Source organism: Haemorhous mexicanus, chromosome 6 (assembly GCF_027477595.1).
Source record: "Haemorhous mexicanus isolate bHaeMex1 chromosome 6, bHaeMex1.pri, whole genome shotgun sequence".
In the NCBI taxonomy this organism is placed as follows: Eukaryota; Metazoa; Chordata; class Aves; order Passeriformes; family Fringillidae; genus Haemorhous; species Haemorhous mexicanus.
Window position 1 is genome coordinate 25,982,618 of NC_082346.1, and position 15,005 is coordinate 25,997,622.

At 39.3% G+C, this 15,005-nt stretch overlaps 1 protein-coding gene across 1 annotated transcript in view; it reads left to right on the forward strand.

Moving 5' to 3' along the window:
* Window positions 1-15,005, forward strand: part of MYBPC3 (myosin binding protein C3) — a 61,523-nt gene that overhangs the window by 33,440 nt on the left and 13,078 nt on the right. The window contains exons 20-26 of the mRNA XM_059848213.1: window positions 98-175; window positions 1,229-1,388; window positions 3,378-3,482; window positions 6,576-6,764; window positions 8,766-8,900; window positions 10,123-10,290; window positions 11,566-11,654. Coding sequence (XP_059704196.1) covers window positions 98-175; window positions 1,229-1,388; window positions 3,378-3,482; window positions 6,576-6,764; window positions 8,766-8,900; window positions 10,123-10,290; window positions 11,566-11,654 — 924 coding nt within the window. The remainder of the gene's footprint in view (window positions 1-97; window positions 176-1,228; window positions 1,389-3,377; window positions 3,483-6,575; window positions 6,765-8,765; window positions 8,901-10,122; window positions 10,291-11,565; window positions 11,655-15,005) is intronic.

The window sequence follows — 15,005 nt, forward strand, 5'->3', positions numbered from 1 at the left end:
TCAACCCCCCCTAAGAGACTCTTCTCTGTCTTGCAGAAACAGCTTTACTGCTCTCCTCAGCCTTAGCTGACTTTCTGTGGTTTCTTTGCTTATCTAGAGAAACGACCTGCTTCGAAACACTGATGATGCCACGACCCCCTCAGAAAACAGCAGTGATTTAAATACTGATAATAAGGTAAGTTCCTTATTATTTATGCAACCAAACAAATGCTCTTAGTGTTTTCCAGATAGAAGGTCATACTCAAAAGGAAATAACATTTAAGTCAGTAGATATTGGAAGTCAAACAGCACATCAGGCCCACTATCCTGCCTCACAGTGGTAATTAATTACCAGACACCTGCTGGGCACAAGAAAGCTGGTGAGCAATTTTAGAGTAAGAGGCTGATTGAGAAAGTCTTTCTAATCACCATCACATGGTCACTGGGTTACAAGGAATCAAAGCAGTTATTTGAAAACTCTTTTAGATTTATTTGTGGTGAGATTTTTCACTCAGTACCCTATAAGCTTCAATAATAACTAGAAAAAAATCTTACAGGACACATGGAAAGGTGAAAGTGGGTCAAGAGAGTGGATGGACTATAAAGAAGTGAAACCCTACTCCCTTTGCAGCAGCTTTCATTTTTCACATAAATGACTCCTCTCTTGGTAGAGTAAAAAATATTTTACATTTATTACATAGCAATAAACCATTCTCAGGGTTAGGATCCTGCTGCACTAATCCCTATTTGGACATGATTGCTTTCTAGTGGTTCCTGTTCTAAATCTAAAGATACATAGGCAGATAAGGAAAAATGGAGTGTATTACATACTTACAATTAAATTGTGGTCATTGAGTGGCAGAAATCATTAACAGTTACAAGAATCTTGTTTTAATTTATACAGTAACCAACTGTTATCCATGAAACTCTTCACAGTGATGATAGCAGCTGTCCCAAGTAGGAATTTCTGGAAGTACTCAGTAACTTCTTTGAAGCATAACTGGGTTTGTGTAACTATGAATCCCAACAACCTGCAGACTTCCAGAACCAATTTTCCCAAATGTTATTTATGTGAGCCAACCAGTCTATATTTTCTCTCTTCCACATACAAAAAGAACTTAAACCATTTTATGGCTTTTCAATAATTATTGTAATATTCCATGATTTGTAGTTTTTCACCAGCTTACAGACTCATCAGGCTGTCCCTGCAATTTGCAATGATTTTATCTGTCCCTTTCACTGCCCACAGCTCCTGTTTGAATCTGAAGGCAGAGTCCGTGTGGAGATGCATGAAGACCATTGTGTCTTCATCATTGAAGGGGCAGAAAAAGAGGATGAGGGAGTTTACAGAGTTATACTCAAGAATCCAGTTGGAGAAGATAAGGCTGATATCACAGTCAAAGTTATTGGTAAGTGAAGGAAAGAAACAGCCAGAGCATGAAAGAATCTTGAGCCTGCTGAAGCTCACCCTTCTCAAAAAGTCTAAAAGTCTCTCTGATACAAGTTCTGACTTTAGGTTTAGGAAAATGGGAAAGGATCATAAAGAGAGGAACATTATCAATCACAAATTTGGCAGAAGTATTTTTTTCAGAGGTGAAAAGAGAAGAACTCCCTGTAGTAATCCATGTATTCCCTGTTTCAGGTGATTCTATCATTTTATGGATGACATTCCATTCTGAAGTACATGCTTAATGCTTGTCAGAAATAAGAAAAGGTTTTAGTCATTTTGTCGTGGGTTATGTTTTTAAGCAGAGATTACTTCATTCTATAAGCAGTAAATGGTTAATGGAATAAAGAATCATAATGTATCTGATAGCAGATGAACAGATTGACAGACTCTTCAATGAGTCACAAAAGACCTCAGAGGGATATGGTTTTGAGTCAGTAAGTTTTATAAATTTTTCATATTTGATTTGCTGATACCCTGGCACACATAACAAAAGAACAAGTTATAAGCAAATCAGAAATGATAAAAGAAAATTACTTTCACCTACAGTATTAAAATTTAGAATTACTTGATAAATACTAAGTATTCTTCCATCTTTTATAAATATTAAATCAGGATATTTACTATGAATATCTCCAAAGTGACATAATATGTGACACATGCAGTTGTATTTTATAAAATTTATTCTAGAGAAAATAGGAAACCCTGGAGCAAGTCTCATCTTACAGAACAGAATTACTTTACATATTTGCAAAACTTTTATTATGTCTGGGAAGAAAAAGGGAGATGAATAATCAATGCTATTTAAAGGAAATCAACCCAACAAAGAAGCATCAAAGAGCAGGATTCCCTTTAGACTAAGTTAATACATTCTTGTGGTACCTATTGTTGCTATCTCACAAAGCTGTATCACAGAATCAGATAACAAATTTGGCTGGAAAAGATTTCTGATCTCATCAAGTCCAACCCCACCATGTCATCTAGACCAGGCACTGACTGCCACATCTAGTCTTTCCATGAACACCTTCAGGGCTGGTGACTCCCTGGGCAGCCCACTCCAAAATCTAATCACCCTTTCTATGAAGAATTTCTTCCTAATGTCTAACCCAAACCTCCCCTGGTGCAGCTTAAGCCTGTGTCCTCTCAGCCTGTCTCTGGTTGCCTGGGAGAAGAGGCCAAAACCCACCTGGCTTCACCCTCCATTCAGGGAGGTGTAGAGAGCAATAAGGTCACCCCTGAGCCTCTTTCTCCAGGCTAAACACCCCTAGCTCCCTCAGCTGCTCCTCATAGGACTTGTGCTCCAGACCCTTCACCAGCTCCACTGCCCTTCTCTGGATGTGCTCCAGCCCCTCAGTGCCTTCCTGTGGTGAGGGTCCCAGACCTGGGCACAGCTCTTGAGGTGTGGCCTCACCATTGCCAGGTACAGGGGGACAATCCCTGCCCTGGTCCTGCTGGCCACACCGTTGCTGACACAGCCCAGGATGCCATTGGCCTCCTTGGCCACCTGGGCACTGCTGGCTCACGTTCAGCTGCTGTTCCCCAGCACCCCTGGCACTTCTCCACTGGATCCCTTTCCAGCAGCCCATAGGGCTGGAGGAGGTTCTTGTGGCCAAAGTGCAGCACCCAGAACTTGATGTTGTTGGACCTTATGCCATTGGCCTTGGCCCATGATCCAGCCTGTCCTGGTCCCTCTGCAGAGCCCTCCTGCCCTCCAGCAAATCGGCACTCTGACCCAGCTTGGTGTCATCCATGAATTTGCTGATGATAGATTCAATACCCTCATCCAGATCATCACTAAAGATATTAAACAGGACTGGGCCCAGCACTGATTCCTGGGAGACACCACTACATCAATACCACACAGGAAAACAAAGTGTTAAAAATATTTCATTTACTTGCATAAAGGAATTGAAACAATAAAAACTCTCATTCATTCTCACACTTTCTCCAGATGTTCCTGACCCTCCAGAAGCTCCCACAATCAGCAACATTGGAGAAGATTACTGCACTGTGCAGTGGCAACCCCCTAAATACGATGGTGGGCAACCAGTACTTGGTAAGAGTGCAAACACATGAAGTCCCCTGCAGCCTGGCACATGTTTTTTGCTGCTCCTTTGAAATGGTGCAGAAGGATTCCCTGTTTAGACTCAAGGAAGGCAGGCCCTCAGGCAGGAGCTGCTCTGCACTGAACCTCCAAACCAGCCCAGGGTCTCCTCCAAGTGTGAGCAGAGAGTGCCCCCTGCCTGTGCGATTTGAGTCAGGGAAGGATTTCAGCAAACGGGTTACCAAAGCACCAAAAGGTGAGGTGAAAAAGAGCTAAAGCTCACGATCCTCATTTAAGACTGAAGTTTTAAGTCAGCACACAGGCCTTTGTGCTTACCTAGGAATATTAAAACAGATCTGTGGCCACCTCAGTCAGCAACTCCAGACATCTGCAATCTCAGGCACTCATGTAATATATGTTTTATAGTGGGAAAGCACTTCATAATTCTATTTCATATAAAACAATGGGTCATAAAATAGTTTCAACCATTTTAGTGACCTTAAAACCTGTACTAAAAACTAGAGTGCAAAGTTATCATGCGATGCAGGAAATGAGCAGGCACAATCAAGATTATTACTGATGCCATTTGAAGTTCTGCACAGAGCATGGTGAGTTTTAGACAGAAATCTCTGTGATCCTCAGAAGAAAAAGAAAATTATGCAGACTCTAGACCAATTTTAGGGGAAAAAATTCCTCTGGGGTCCATATCTAGCAATTTGTTTAATAAAGATCTCTGGAGCTTGAGTTTCTTTGGAAAAAATATACATTGAAAGCTACATGGACTCCCATGAGGATGACAGAACTGGAAATGTCTGAAATTCTTTTAAGCCCCTGAACAGTATCTGGAAGAGAGGAGCTTGTATTTGCATTTGGATGTTTGGACTTCATTCATTTCCACAAGATCTGTCTCATTAAAATCAAATATTTTACCTGTGCAGGAATAAACAAGGAACTGCTGGGCTTTGTGGTTTCATCTGTTCTGCCAGGAAGTCAAAATATAATGTGCAAAGACATTTACCAGTACTTGTGTTGTTACCACAGGCAACCCCCAGCTCACTGGCTAAACAAAGCCTATGATTTTGTTTTGTAGGGTTTTCAGGGCACATATTTTGAAAAGTTCTTTGCTTTGTTTTCACTGTCAAAGGAAGGATTTTGTTGATGTTCCAGTAACAGCCCTTGGCACTACCTGGGGAGGTTCCTTCAGGTAGCGCAGGGCTGCACTACTCTAGAGCTCCAATAAACCCCTGCAGCAGGGGGACAGGAAAACTGAGATGCAGCACTACCCATTCAAACAGAGCTTTAAAGGCAAGTTAAGAAGGCAGGGGGGGAAAGGCATATTCATTCTCATCTGTCTTCATATTGTTACAGATGGCTTTGTAGGCAGTCAGATACAGTCTTTATTAGCTATATCCAACAGATATAAAAAAGAAATTCACACCCCATCTTCACCTTTCCTGGGATTTTGTGTGCTTTTTGTATTACTAAAACAGTATCTTTAACTCTCACACATTTGGGGAAATAATCTGCTTTACCAAATGTCACCAACACGACCAGTATTGTCATTTTACCTCCTTTCTGCCTATTTTTTTTTAATTGCAAACCTCTTCATTTTGACACTTATGCTCTTACCACTGGCTATCTATAAAAGCAAAAATCCCCAGTTGATGAAACTTCACTCAGTCTCACAGACCCTGCTGAAGAGAGAAAAATCCAGGAACGTACCAAAAGAACCATTGGTTTGTCTCTTACAGCATTTAACTCTGAAAGCTATGGAAAACAAGTATGCCAGGAGTACATCTTCATGCATTTAAAGTGATGATACAACCTGTCAGCTTGAAGATACTTCCACTGCTCTTTTCCCAGAACATTCTGTAGACTCCCATGCTCTTCTTGCATTTCAGCATTGACAGGAAAGGCTGCATGGTGTCTGTGCCTACAGCATGCCAGCAAATCAAACGTGCCTGTCATTCTCCTTATCCCTGGAGACACCTTAAGGATGAATCATACTTCCCAGGTATACCCAAGAGACTTTTGCAAGTTTGATAGCCATGACCTTGGTGAGCAGCAGGCACTGAATCCCTCTCCTGCATGGCTCAATTGTAAGTCCTTGCTATGGACTTACACCATTGTAGCTGCCCCTGTTACAGGCATCTGTACAGACCTCTGCAGTCCATGGGTAGGAGCACACCCACACAATACACTCAGATACATGGCATGTGTACATGACTATTCTCTGATATTCTTTCTGTAGTTAAAAGATTAATGGCTTTCAAAGCAAAGTTTGTTTGAAAGAAGCCTATGTGGATCCCATCCAGTCACTATATGCAACACAGAGAAGCAGCAGAAATTGAATATAGCTAAATGGAAAGAAACAGTTCAGCAGTCCTTTGTAGCAGGTCAACTGGAAAATACCTGACATCTGTGTTTCCAATGTGATATACAACCATCCTCCACACTAAGCATCAGGAATCACAGATTCCATTCCCAGTTTTGGGAAATGAGAAGTTTATCTTTTATACTGATAATCCAGCCTCACTTAGTCATTCTGGAAAACAGCATGGTAGTGTTGGAAAGGCTGTGGATGTTCTGGAGAAGTGCTAAGACATGGATTCCAGGCGTACAGATGACACCTTAAGCTGTGCTGCAGATTTGGTCTGCAGTGCACCTGTCTCTCTTTGTTCTCTGCTATCATACAGGCTCTCTTTCCTTCCCAAGGAAATCAGAGCAAGAAAAATGGTGAGTGGCCATATCTCACTCACTGCAGGGCTGAAGCAAGCTGAGATCTGCATTGTCTGGGAAGCATTCTGCATTTCCACCACTTTGCATAGAACACAGAGACCTAGCATCAGTTCTTTGATAAAACATTAATTTAAAATAAAAGGAATTTTCAAACTGTTCATGCAATTAATTCTTTGTGAGGGATTTAGGCTGTTAGTCAAGGTTAGTGAGTTGAAGCAGAATAAAGAAATAAATTAATTTTTTAACTCTATACCACATCTTGGACATTTCAAGGAAATTTCTCCTTCGCTTAAAAGGATTTTCTTTTTTCCTCATGTGAGATAATAATTTCCAGTTCTTTTACATCATACCAGCTGTCCTTTCCAGGCTATATTTTAGAGAGAAAGAAGAAGAAGAGCTATCGGTGGATGAGGCTGAACTTTGACCTTTTGAAGGAGCTAACCTACGAGGCCAAGCGGATGATTGAAGGGGTGGTTTACGAGATGCGCATTTATGCTGTGAATTCTATTGGCATGTCCCGGCCCAGCCCTGCCTCACAGCCCTTCATGCCAATTGGTGAGTTTTGATACTCCATGGTATTTCTAGGATAAAACCAAGACAGGACAATTCTGATCTCTCCAACTGCCCTTACAGCTAAGAAGAATGTGTCAGGAAAGAGGCTATCAACCATCTCTATATTCTATATTTAATCAACCTTCTCCTTTGTAATGTTCTTCTGTCTCTCATTCCTCTTCCTGAAGAGCACAGAGGTTCCAGTTTCATGAAATTGCTGATGAAATTTTAGTTGTTATAATTAGAAGTGTGAGAGTCAAGCTGGATCTGGAAAGGAGAACTAATTGACAGAGATTTCCCTGTCCCTCTCAGCTTCTCCCATTCCCTTATGGGTGCAAATAGCACAGTATCCCGTCCAGTGCTCCCTTAATCCCAGCCCTCTCCACAGCTAAAAGGATAGATGATTAAGAAAATATTTGAGGAATGATTTTCTATAAATAATCCTTCCCAACACAGCAGCGCAGTGTCTCCTGCAGTCCCTGAGCAAGGAGCAAACTAAAGGAGTCCTCAGGAAGCCTGCCTGCTAAGACTTTTAGGGAGAAGACCCACAAAAATACAAATAGCTGGAGATTAAAATGACTAGAGTTTCTAAACCTACAAATAACAGCGAAGGGGGACAGCCTGCTGACGGAGATCATGTAAAAGCAGATGATGCAGTGAAGGAGTCAGAAGGGAAGGCTGAACTGCAAGAAGGGTCTCTTAATTCTGGATTTCAAACTCACAACGGCTGGTCTGCTACAAAAGAGGTCAAACAAGAAGCATCAAGTGGAGCTACTGAAAAAAAAGGTCCAAAGTTTTCATGGGATAGGCAGAGTTTTACTTGATTAAGGATAAAGTTCACACTTACTGCTTCAGAGAAGAGGTTTGGGGTTTTGATCGTGTACTGTGTGGTTGTGTATGCTCCCAATTGCATTTCCTCCTGTGTGCTGTCCTTGCTACCATGTGAATACAAAAATTTTTGACAGTTACAGAAATGAAATTAGGTGATTTTTTGTGGTTTTTTTTTTTTTTTAACGATAACTTTGGGAACTAAGACTGATTTAAATTAGTCCCACAATATGTGAATCTGTATTTAACTTACCTTGTAAAATCTGTTACGTATATTCAGTAGATGTTCAGTTTATAATACACTTATACACAGATTATGCCAAACAGAATCATTAATATGATTCCTTTTATGGTATGTATACTAAATTTTATGGTCCTGCACCCTACATGTTATTTGAAAAAGTTTTCTATTTGCTTTTTGGTATCAATTATTTCACAGTAACATTTATGTGTATTTTGGATCCTCTAGTAAGGGCTTTTCTTGATTATTTTAAAATAGTAGAAAATAGGCATGCTGCAGAAGACTGAATTTAGCTAGTGGTCTTTCTGAACTGTAGCTTTATAAAAAGCCATGGCACACCTGTTCTGAAGACATATGAAAAAGCTGTATCTAAACAAAAATTTTTCAACCCCAAAACGTTTTTCTCAAGTATGTCTCTGTTACAAATGCACAAATCAGAAGTAGTGTTTCTGTAAACATGTAGTCATAACTTTTGGTCATTTTCTTCACTGTGTGAGTGAAGTGAAATTTAGCCACTGTCAGTTTGCTCCACTGACCATGCAAATTTTGTCCAGTTACAATCAGGGTGTAAGTACAGAATATAAAAGGTACATATTTTCATTTTTGAACTTCTCTGCAGACTTATGATGACAATTTGACTCCCTTCTACAAGTATTCATGTTTTCAGTGTCTTTTCTCATAAGGGAGCATCTATGAAATAGGAATTACTATCTTAACCTCTTGTGACCCTTCCTATTATAGGAATCTTATGCCATGTCTTTATTAAATGATGTAATAAGTGTTACACTTTCCAACTGAACTTCAGGTAGATTTATTTTATTAATGGAATAGACAGTGGTACATAAATCAGTGGTTAATCACTCCTTGTATAGCCTCTGAATTCTCATAGTTGTATTGCTATTTCTCAGAATCTACTTGTCTGTGTTTCCTTACAGCTCCTCCAAGTGAACCAACCCACTTCTCAGTGGAGGATGTTTCTGACAGCACTGTTTCCTTGAAGTGGAGGCCCCCTGAGCGGATTGGAGCCGGGGGATTGGATGGCTACATGGTGGAATACTGCAAAGATGGATGTAAGTAAGCATGAGTGCTAGGCAGCAGCAATAGAGCATTTAATAAATGGTACAATTGCAATAACTTTATCTCAATACACTACCAACAACCTAACCATGTCCAGCATGACCAAATTTTAGCTCTAATCTATGTCTACTATCCTTGCCAACCATCACCATACTCACTATGATGTGACTGTAAAACCATGGAAGTCACATCCATAATGTCATCTTCACAATCATCATAAGTTTTAATAAACATTAATAATACAAAATTATCATTACTGTTCTATAGTCACTCTTATACTTCTGTATTTCCTATATTTCATGAATTGCATATTCCTTAAAACACGTAAAATAACATGATTGTGACAACATCAGTCAAACTTTAAAGTAACCATTACCTTACCTCATTTAATACTATTACTGGTAATAAAGAGTGTAACAGCACCATATCTACAAAATTCAATGTTCCGTGATGCTACAACATAATACTTATGTCATAAAAGTCCAACAACAAATTTATAGTCACTTCAATATTGACATTTTCCCTGACACTAGGCTTGATTGCCAAATAATCTAAACTAAAGGGTTTACAGGGCATAATTTCTGCAGAAATAATTTACAGTCTTTAATGAGACATCATTACAGAATTACCAGAATCTCTATGTCATTGTCAGAGCAGAATGATTTTATCAGTCATATTTCTGTACCTGATAATAAGGAAGCACTAAGAATTCTGTTCTACTGTGTCAGCTGAGAATTAAACAATAAATTCCAACAGTTATGTGCTCTATTATAGTTTTCAGCATATGTGGCTCTCACTGATCTGTTTGGACAGTCACAGAAGGTATATTCACTCCAAGAAAAAAATTTCATGTAAGGCTTCACTTTCTTGCTAAAGCTACTTCCAAAATTCTCCCCATTCCCATGTAGTAAAAAAAAATGTCAAGAAGTCCCACAGCTATAAGCTCCATAAAACAAAATGCCAAAGGAACTACCTAAAGATGATTCCCTTACCCTCAGCTCTTTTGAGTAACGAAGTGTAGAGATTGCTTAACTCCACGTGTAAACACATCTCCTTGATCCAGAGCTCTTCTTCCAACTTATTTTATTCCCTTTTAAGTATGGTGTTGTAACTTGAGTTCATTTTACCCTAATAGAAATTTGCTTTCAATTGCAAACAAGGCCTCAGTTTGGAAAAATAATGTATTATTGCAATATGCAAATGCTGTACTTGTAGCTACGGAATGGATTCCTGCTCTTCCTGGCCTAACTGAGCGCACATCTGCACTGATCAAAGATCTGGTCACGGGGGACAAACTTTATTTCCGTATCAAGGCTGTAAACCTGGCTGGTGAGAGTGCAGCAGCAACAATAAAAGAGCCAGTTACTGTTCAAGAGATCCTGCGTGAGTATCTATACTGAATAAATCTTATTCCTTTGTTTCCTCTGGCAAAAATTCTGCCCTTATCTGAGAATAACACACAAACTGCTCTTCCACTTTGATTAGGTGCCCAGTGTCTTCTGACTCTGAGAACATCTCTACAGCAGCCAGGTCTTATATTTGTAAAGCACAGCTCTTAAAATAAAATATTACTTCTTACTTTCAAAATATGGACATTTCACCACTTGCAATGGCACTGTCAGCATTTAAGAAACATTTATTTAATATTTACCTCTCTGCTTGAAAAGCTGCTGTATTACTGCAAAATGACTGTGCTGGCTATGGCAAGAGATCTATTTACTTCATTGTCACAGATTATTAATTACCACCCTGCATATCACCCAACAGCAGTAGATTAAAATTCATTTGACTGGAGTCCAAAAGACATCAAGAGCTGCTAATAGTGGATTCCTCAGCCTTGGCTCACACGAAGTGTCTGCCAGAGTCTCACTGGCAGTAAATTGAGCCAATGTAAATAAAACAAAGTTTAATGCATCTCAATACCAAGTGGCCATGAAGACAGATATTCCAACTGTATGTTAAGAAATTCCTTCTGTAAATAATAGGGGAAAGACTAAGGATAAAAGGAGAGCCTAGAAAGCCTTCCAGTGAAGCAGAGGAAAGCAGAGACCAATGAAAAACACAGGCAGTAAGGTCCTTATTTGTTAGTGAAAATAAGGTGCTACAAAGAGATTCCACTACTTCCATCTCAAAGAAAGAACTGTAACTGAACAACAGTAGCATGAGAAAGGACATCAGTTGCTGTGCTTTCTGAGTATGTCCATAAATACCTCCCAGTGGCAATTTACAAGGTGCTGCAGTATCAATATAGAAATAGATAATCATGATCTATCATCACTCTTTTACTCCAATACATCCCTTGCCCCATCCTTCCTACTGAACTGAAGAATTTCTCCAAAGAAACAAAGTCCATATAGAAGACTCACATCCAACAGAAGCCACCCAAATTTGGCATTTCAGACGTGACATATTTTCATAGTGCTGCTGTCACTGAAAGCATGCTCAGATGTAAATATATAACTGAGACTTAATGTTAACTTTTTATCCATTAGACAAATACACTTGAAACTACTGAGAGACTGAGCTAGTCTCTAAAAGTATAAACAGTGTTTCCACAATTTTCTTATGCTTAAAATTATCCATTGCCTTCTTTTTGCTATAAATAATGTTGCATATTATCAGAAGTTTTGTATTTAGTGTGCTAATGCTTAACTGCAGAGCGTCCCAAATTCTGGCTGCCACGCCACCTCAGACAGACTCTGGTGAAGAAAGTGGGTGAAACAATCAATATTGTGATCCCTTTTCAGGTATGTATCAGCTTCTATTTTGTCATGGGTATTTATGATTACTTACCTAAAGGCATTTCCCTAATGCAAGTTCCCATTACTTCACTGCTTAAGCAGAATTACATAAGTATGGCTGATGATTCGTGAAACCCTCTCAAAAAATTTAGGAGAGGGAATCACTCTTTTTTTCAGTCATTTTTTTGTTACAGTCAGAGTTTCTTCCTTAATCCCACCTTTTGGGAAGGAAGAAAATAGTGGTCTAAGTAAGAGCAAGCCCATTCCTGTTTACTGAGCACAGGAGGCACTTTAGAGAGGAGTAGATAAAAGTGCAAAAATCCAACTAATTACTCTTCTGGAACCAAGGCACATGATGTCCCTGGGCAACTTCTTTGGCAAAAGTGTGTGTGTTAATCTCTGAAAGGCTGGCTGCAAAAATCAGAGTTTGCACATAAACAGAAGCCCCCAGTTGGCCCTGGGATGCAGAACCTGAGTGTGTGTGCAAAGACCTGTTTGGGCATTACTGTGCATGAAGGTATAAAAACCAGAGCATGCTGAGGATCATCAAGGGTGCATGCATGTAACTACACTTCACTAAGGCAGGCACAAAATTGCTAAAATATACACAAATTTTTACCCTGACCTGACCAGTTATCTCATCTTGACATTTTCTAGAGCTGTACAGACAACTATCTGACCATTTCTAAAATCCCACATGTGTTTTTCAGATGCAAGACTGTAATATCAATAGAGTGCAAGAATTAGTGTGTGTAAGGAAATGGCTTCCTAAGAGAGAAATAGCAAAAGAAATTGTAAATTACAGACTCTGGCTCTGACATAGATATCCTGAGTAATAATAGATATATCACTTAATCAAGTCCTGAGTTAAAATTTCAAGACACTGAAATTTCTCTACAGTCCTGGATTGACATTTATAGAAATGTAATCCTATTAATAGTGAAGAGCTTTGAAATTCTCATATAAAAGATGCTGGAGATATGAAAAACATTTTTTTTGCACTAGAGTGACAAATATGCACACATCACCTGTATTCTTTTGTATGAGCAGCACCAGCAGGAAAAAAACTATTAGAGCAAAATTTATGTAAACTTAAAGGTACACGTCTTTTTGCACTATGGTTACTGGGTCACATGAAAAGTTGCTTTTTCACAGAGATATATCTGATTAGTACACAACTGCACACCCATGAATAGATAACTTTCTTGAATTGCATGCTTGATTTATTTCAGCATAATCATAAGGCTTTTTTTTTCTTTCACATTTATTGTCTCCAAAATTGTTAAAATGACTTTTTTACTGATGTCTAGCCACACACAAAATTCAAGATTTGTACATCTGCTATTTCTGAGTTATGTAATTATTTTTAAAAACCCCAAAAATAAACAGATAATTTTCCTGCTTTGACGTCCAAGTTGAAGAAAAATTGCACAAATATGACAAGCTGTTCCATAAGCAGGGGAATAAAGTTTAGTATTTTAGAGATTTGTGTCTTGTGTCCCCTTGTGCTGGTTTTGACGGGACAGTAAATTTTCTTCATGGAAGTTACTGTGGGGTCACGTTCTGAATTAGTGCTGGAAAGAGTATCAATAATTTTGGGGTGTGTTAGCCATTGCTGAGAGCAGGGCATGCACAGAGTCAAGGCATTCTCTGCTCCCCACAAGACTCTGCCAGGAAGGGAGGTGCTAAATAAACCATGACAGCCCCATATCAGCACTGTCCCAGCACATGCAGCACCTCCTCTGCTGAGAGCAGCCTCCCTGCAATATTCCCAGATTTGCCAGTTCTGTGCCCTCCTCCCCTCACTGACACGTCCTCAGTTCCCTGGCCAGGCTCAGTGCATGTGGCAACTAATCCAGAGCTTCACTTAATCCTGCCTCATCATCCAGCTGTTGTCAGACAAAATAGTTAAAGGACTGAGCTCTCCCTGACTTTTCCTAGTGGGGACACTAACTGAGGCTTTGGCATTTCACCCAGTCATCAATTTTTCACAGAATTGTACTGAGCTAATCTTAGAGATTTCAAGTGCTCTGGAATATGTAATACTGATGACCGTTCAAAAAGAACTTTTCCCTTCACATTTTGAAAAATTTGATGTCACTGGCCATTTCTATTGCAGAATAAGACTCTAAATAAATACAGAATCTAGTACCCAGTGAAAGTGGAAGTCAGTGTCTTCTACTATTTACAGTCTCTGTGCAACCTTTCCAGTGACCTCTGGGGTCACTACAGTAAAAATCTGTGAAATAAATTGGCAAGGTATGCTGGGTTAAATGCTACTGGCAGATCTATTTAAATCTTTAGATCAAAATGTCCTGAAAAGAGAGTAAAACTGGTACTAACCTTTTTTAGGTTGAGTGCTTTAAGCAGGTGGAACATTCTGGTGAAAGGAAGAAAATCAACACATTCTTGCTTCAAAATTAACTATGTGGCACGTGATTGGAGGGGTATTATGTGCTATTAGTGGATAAAATTCACAGTAGTACTGAGCAGTCTTTTTGTCCATCATAAATGTGTGAATATAAATATCTAAGAGCATTTAAATTCATTCTTCCCTGGCTGTGAACTCCCCAAGTTTCTCTGGTGCTATTTAGCTGCTGTCACTCACTGTTCCCTCTCAGATTATCTATTACACATTGCAGAAATCCAATCCTCTGACATATGTATTAGGAACATGCTTTCTATCTGATTATGCTTTTCACAGTCTATAAATATAAGAGTATATGAAAACCAACACTTTGAACACTTGCAATCTTTCACTGGCTCTCACAGCACCTCAAAAAAGGAGGAGCTGTGAGTGAACATATCTGATCAGTCACACTAGAACACCAGCAGCAACAATCTCATAACCAGTCTGAAAACCTGCCTAGTATTTGTCTTGACAAAGTAGAAATTTAATTAAATGCCCATAGAACTATACTATTTAGGCAGATTATTTTTATTTTGAAAGCATTCCCTAGCCAAATTTTTCAAGGAGGATCTTCGCATATGTGGGAAGTAAAATAGAGTCTGTTCTTGGCTGGTTCACCAATATTCAGATATCGAAAATAAAACACAAAACAACCCAAACCCTTTCACTTATTCCAGAATTTCTACATTCCAGCTGAAGAGAGGAAGCCATTTCTTGCTCTAACAGGTTTTTGAGAGGGTTCTCTGAAATGAGACCAGAGTACAGGTACACTACTACAGGACAACTCTCTTGTATCTATTATTTCAGCTCTGCAGGACTGAGGTGCTCTTAACTATGCTCCTTGGCAGAAAGCTGTAGGAAAATAATTTATCAGAGAGAGAGAATGGAGCATCCAACACCATTGCTCATTCAAGGTGTTTATCAGCTCTGATGTAAAATAAACTACA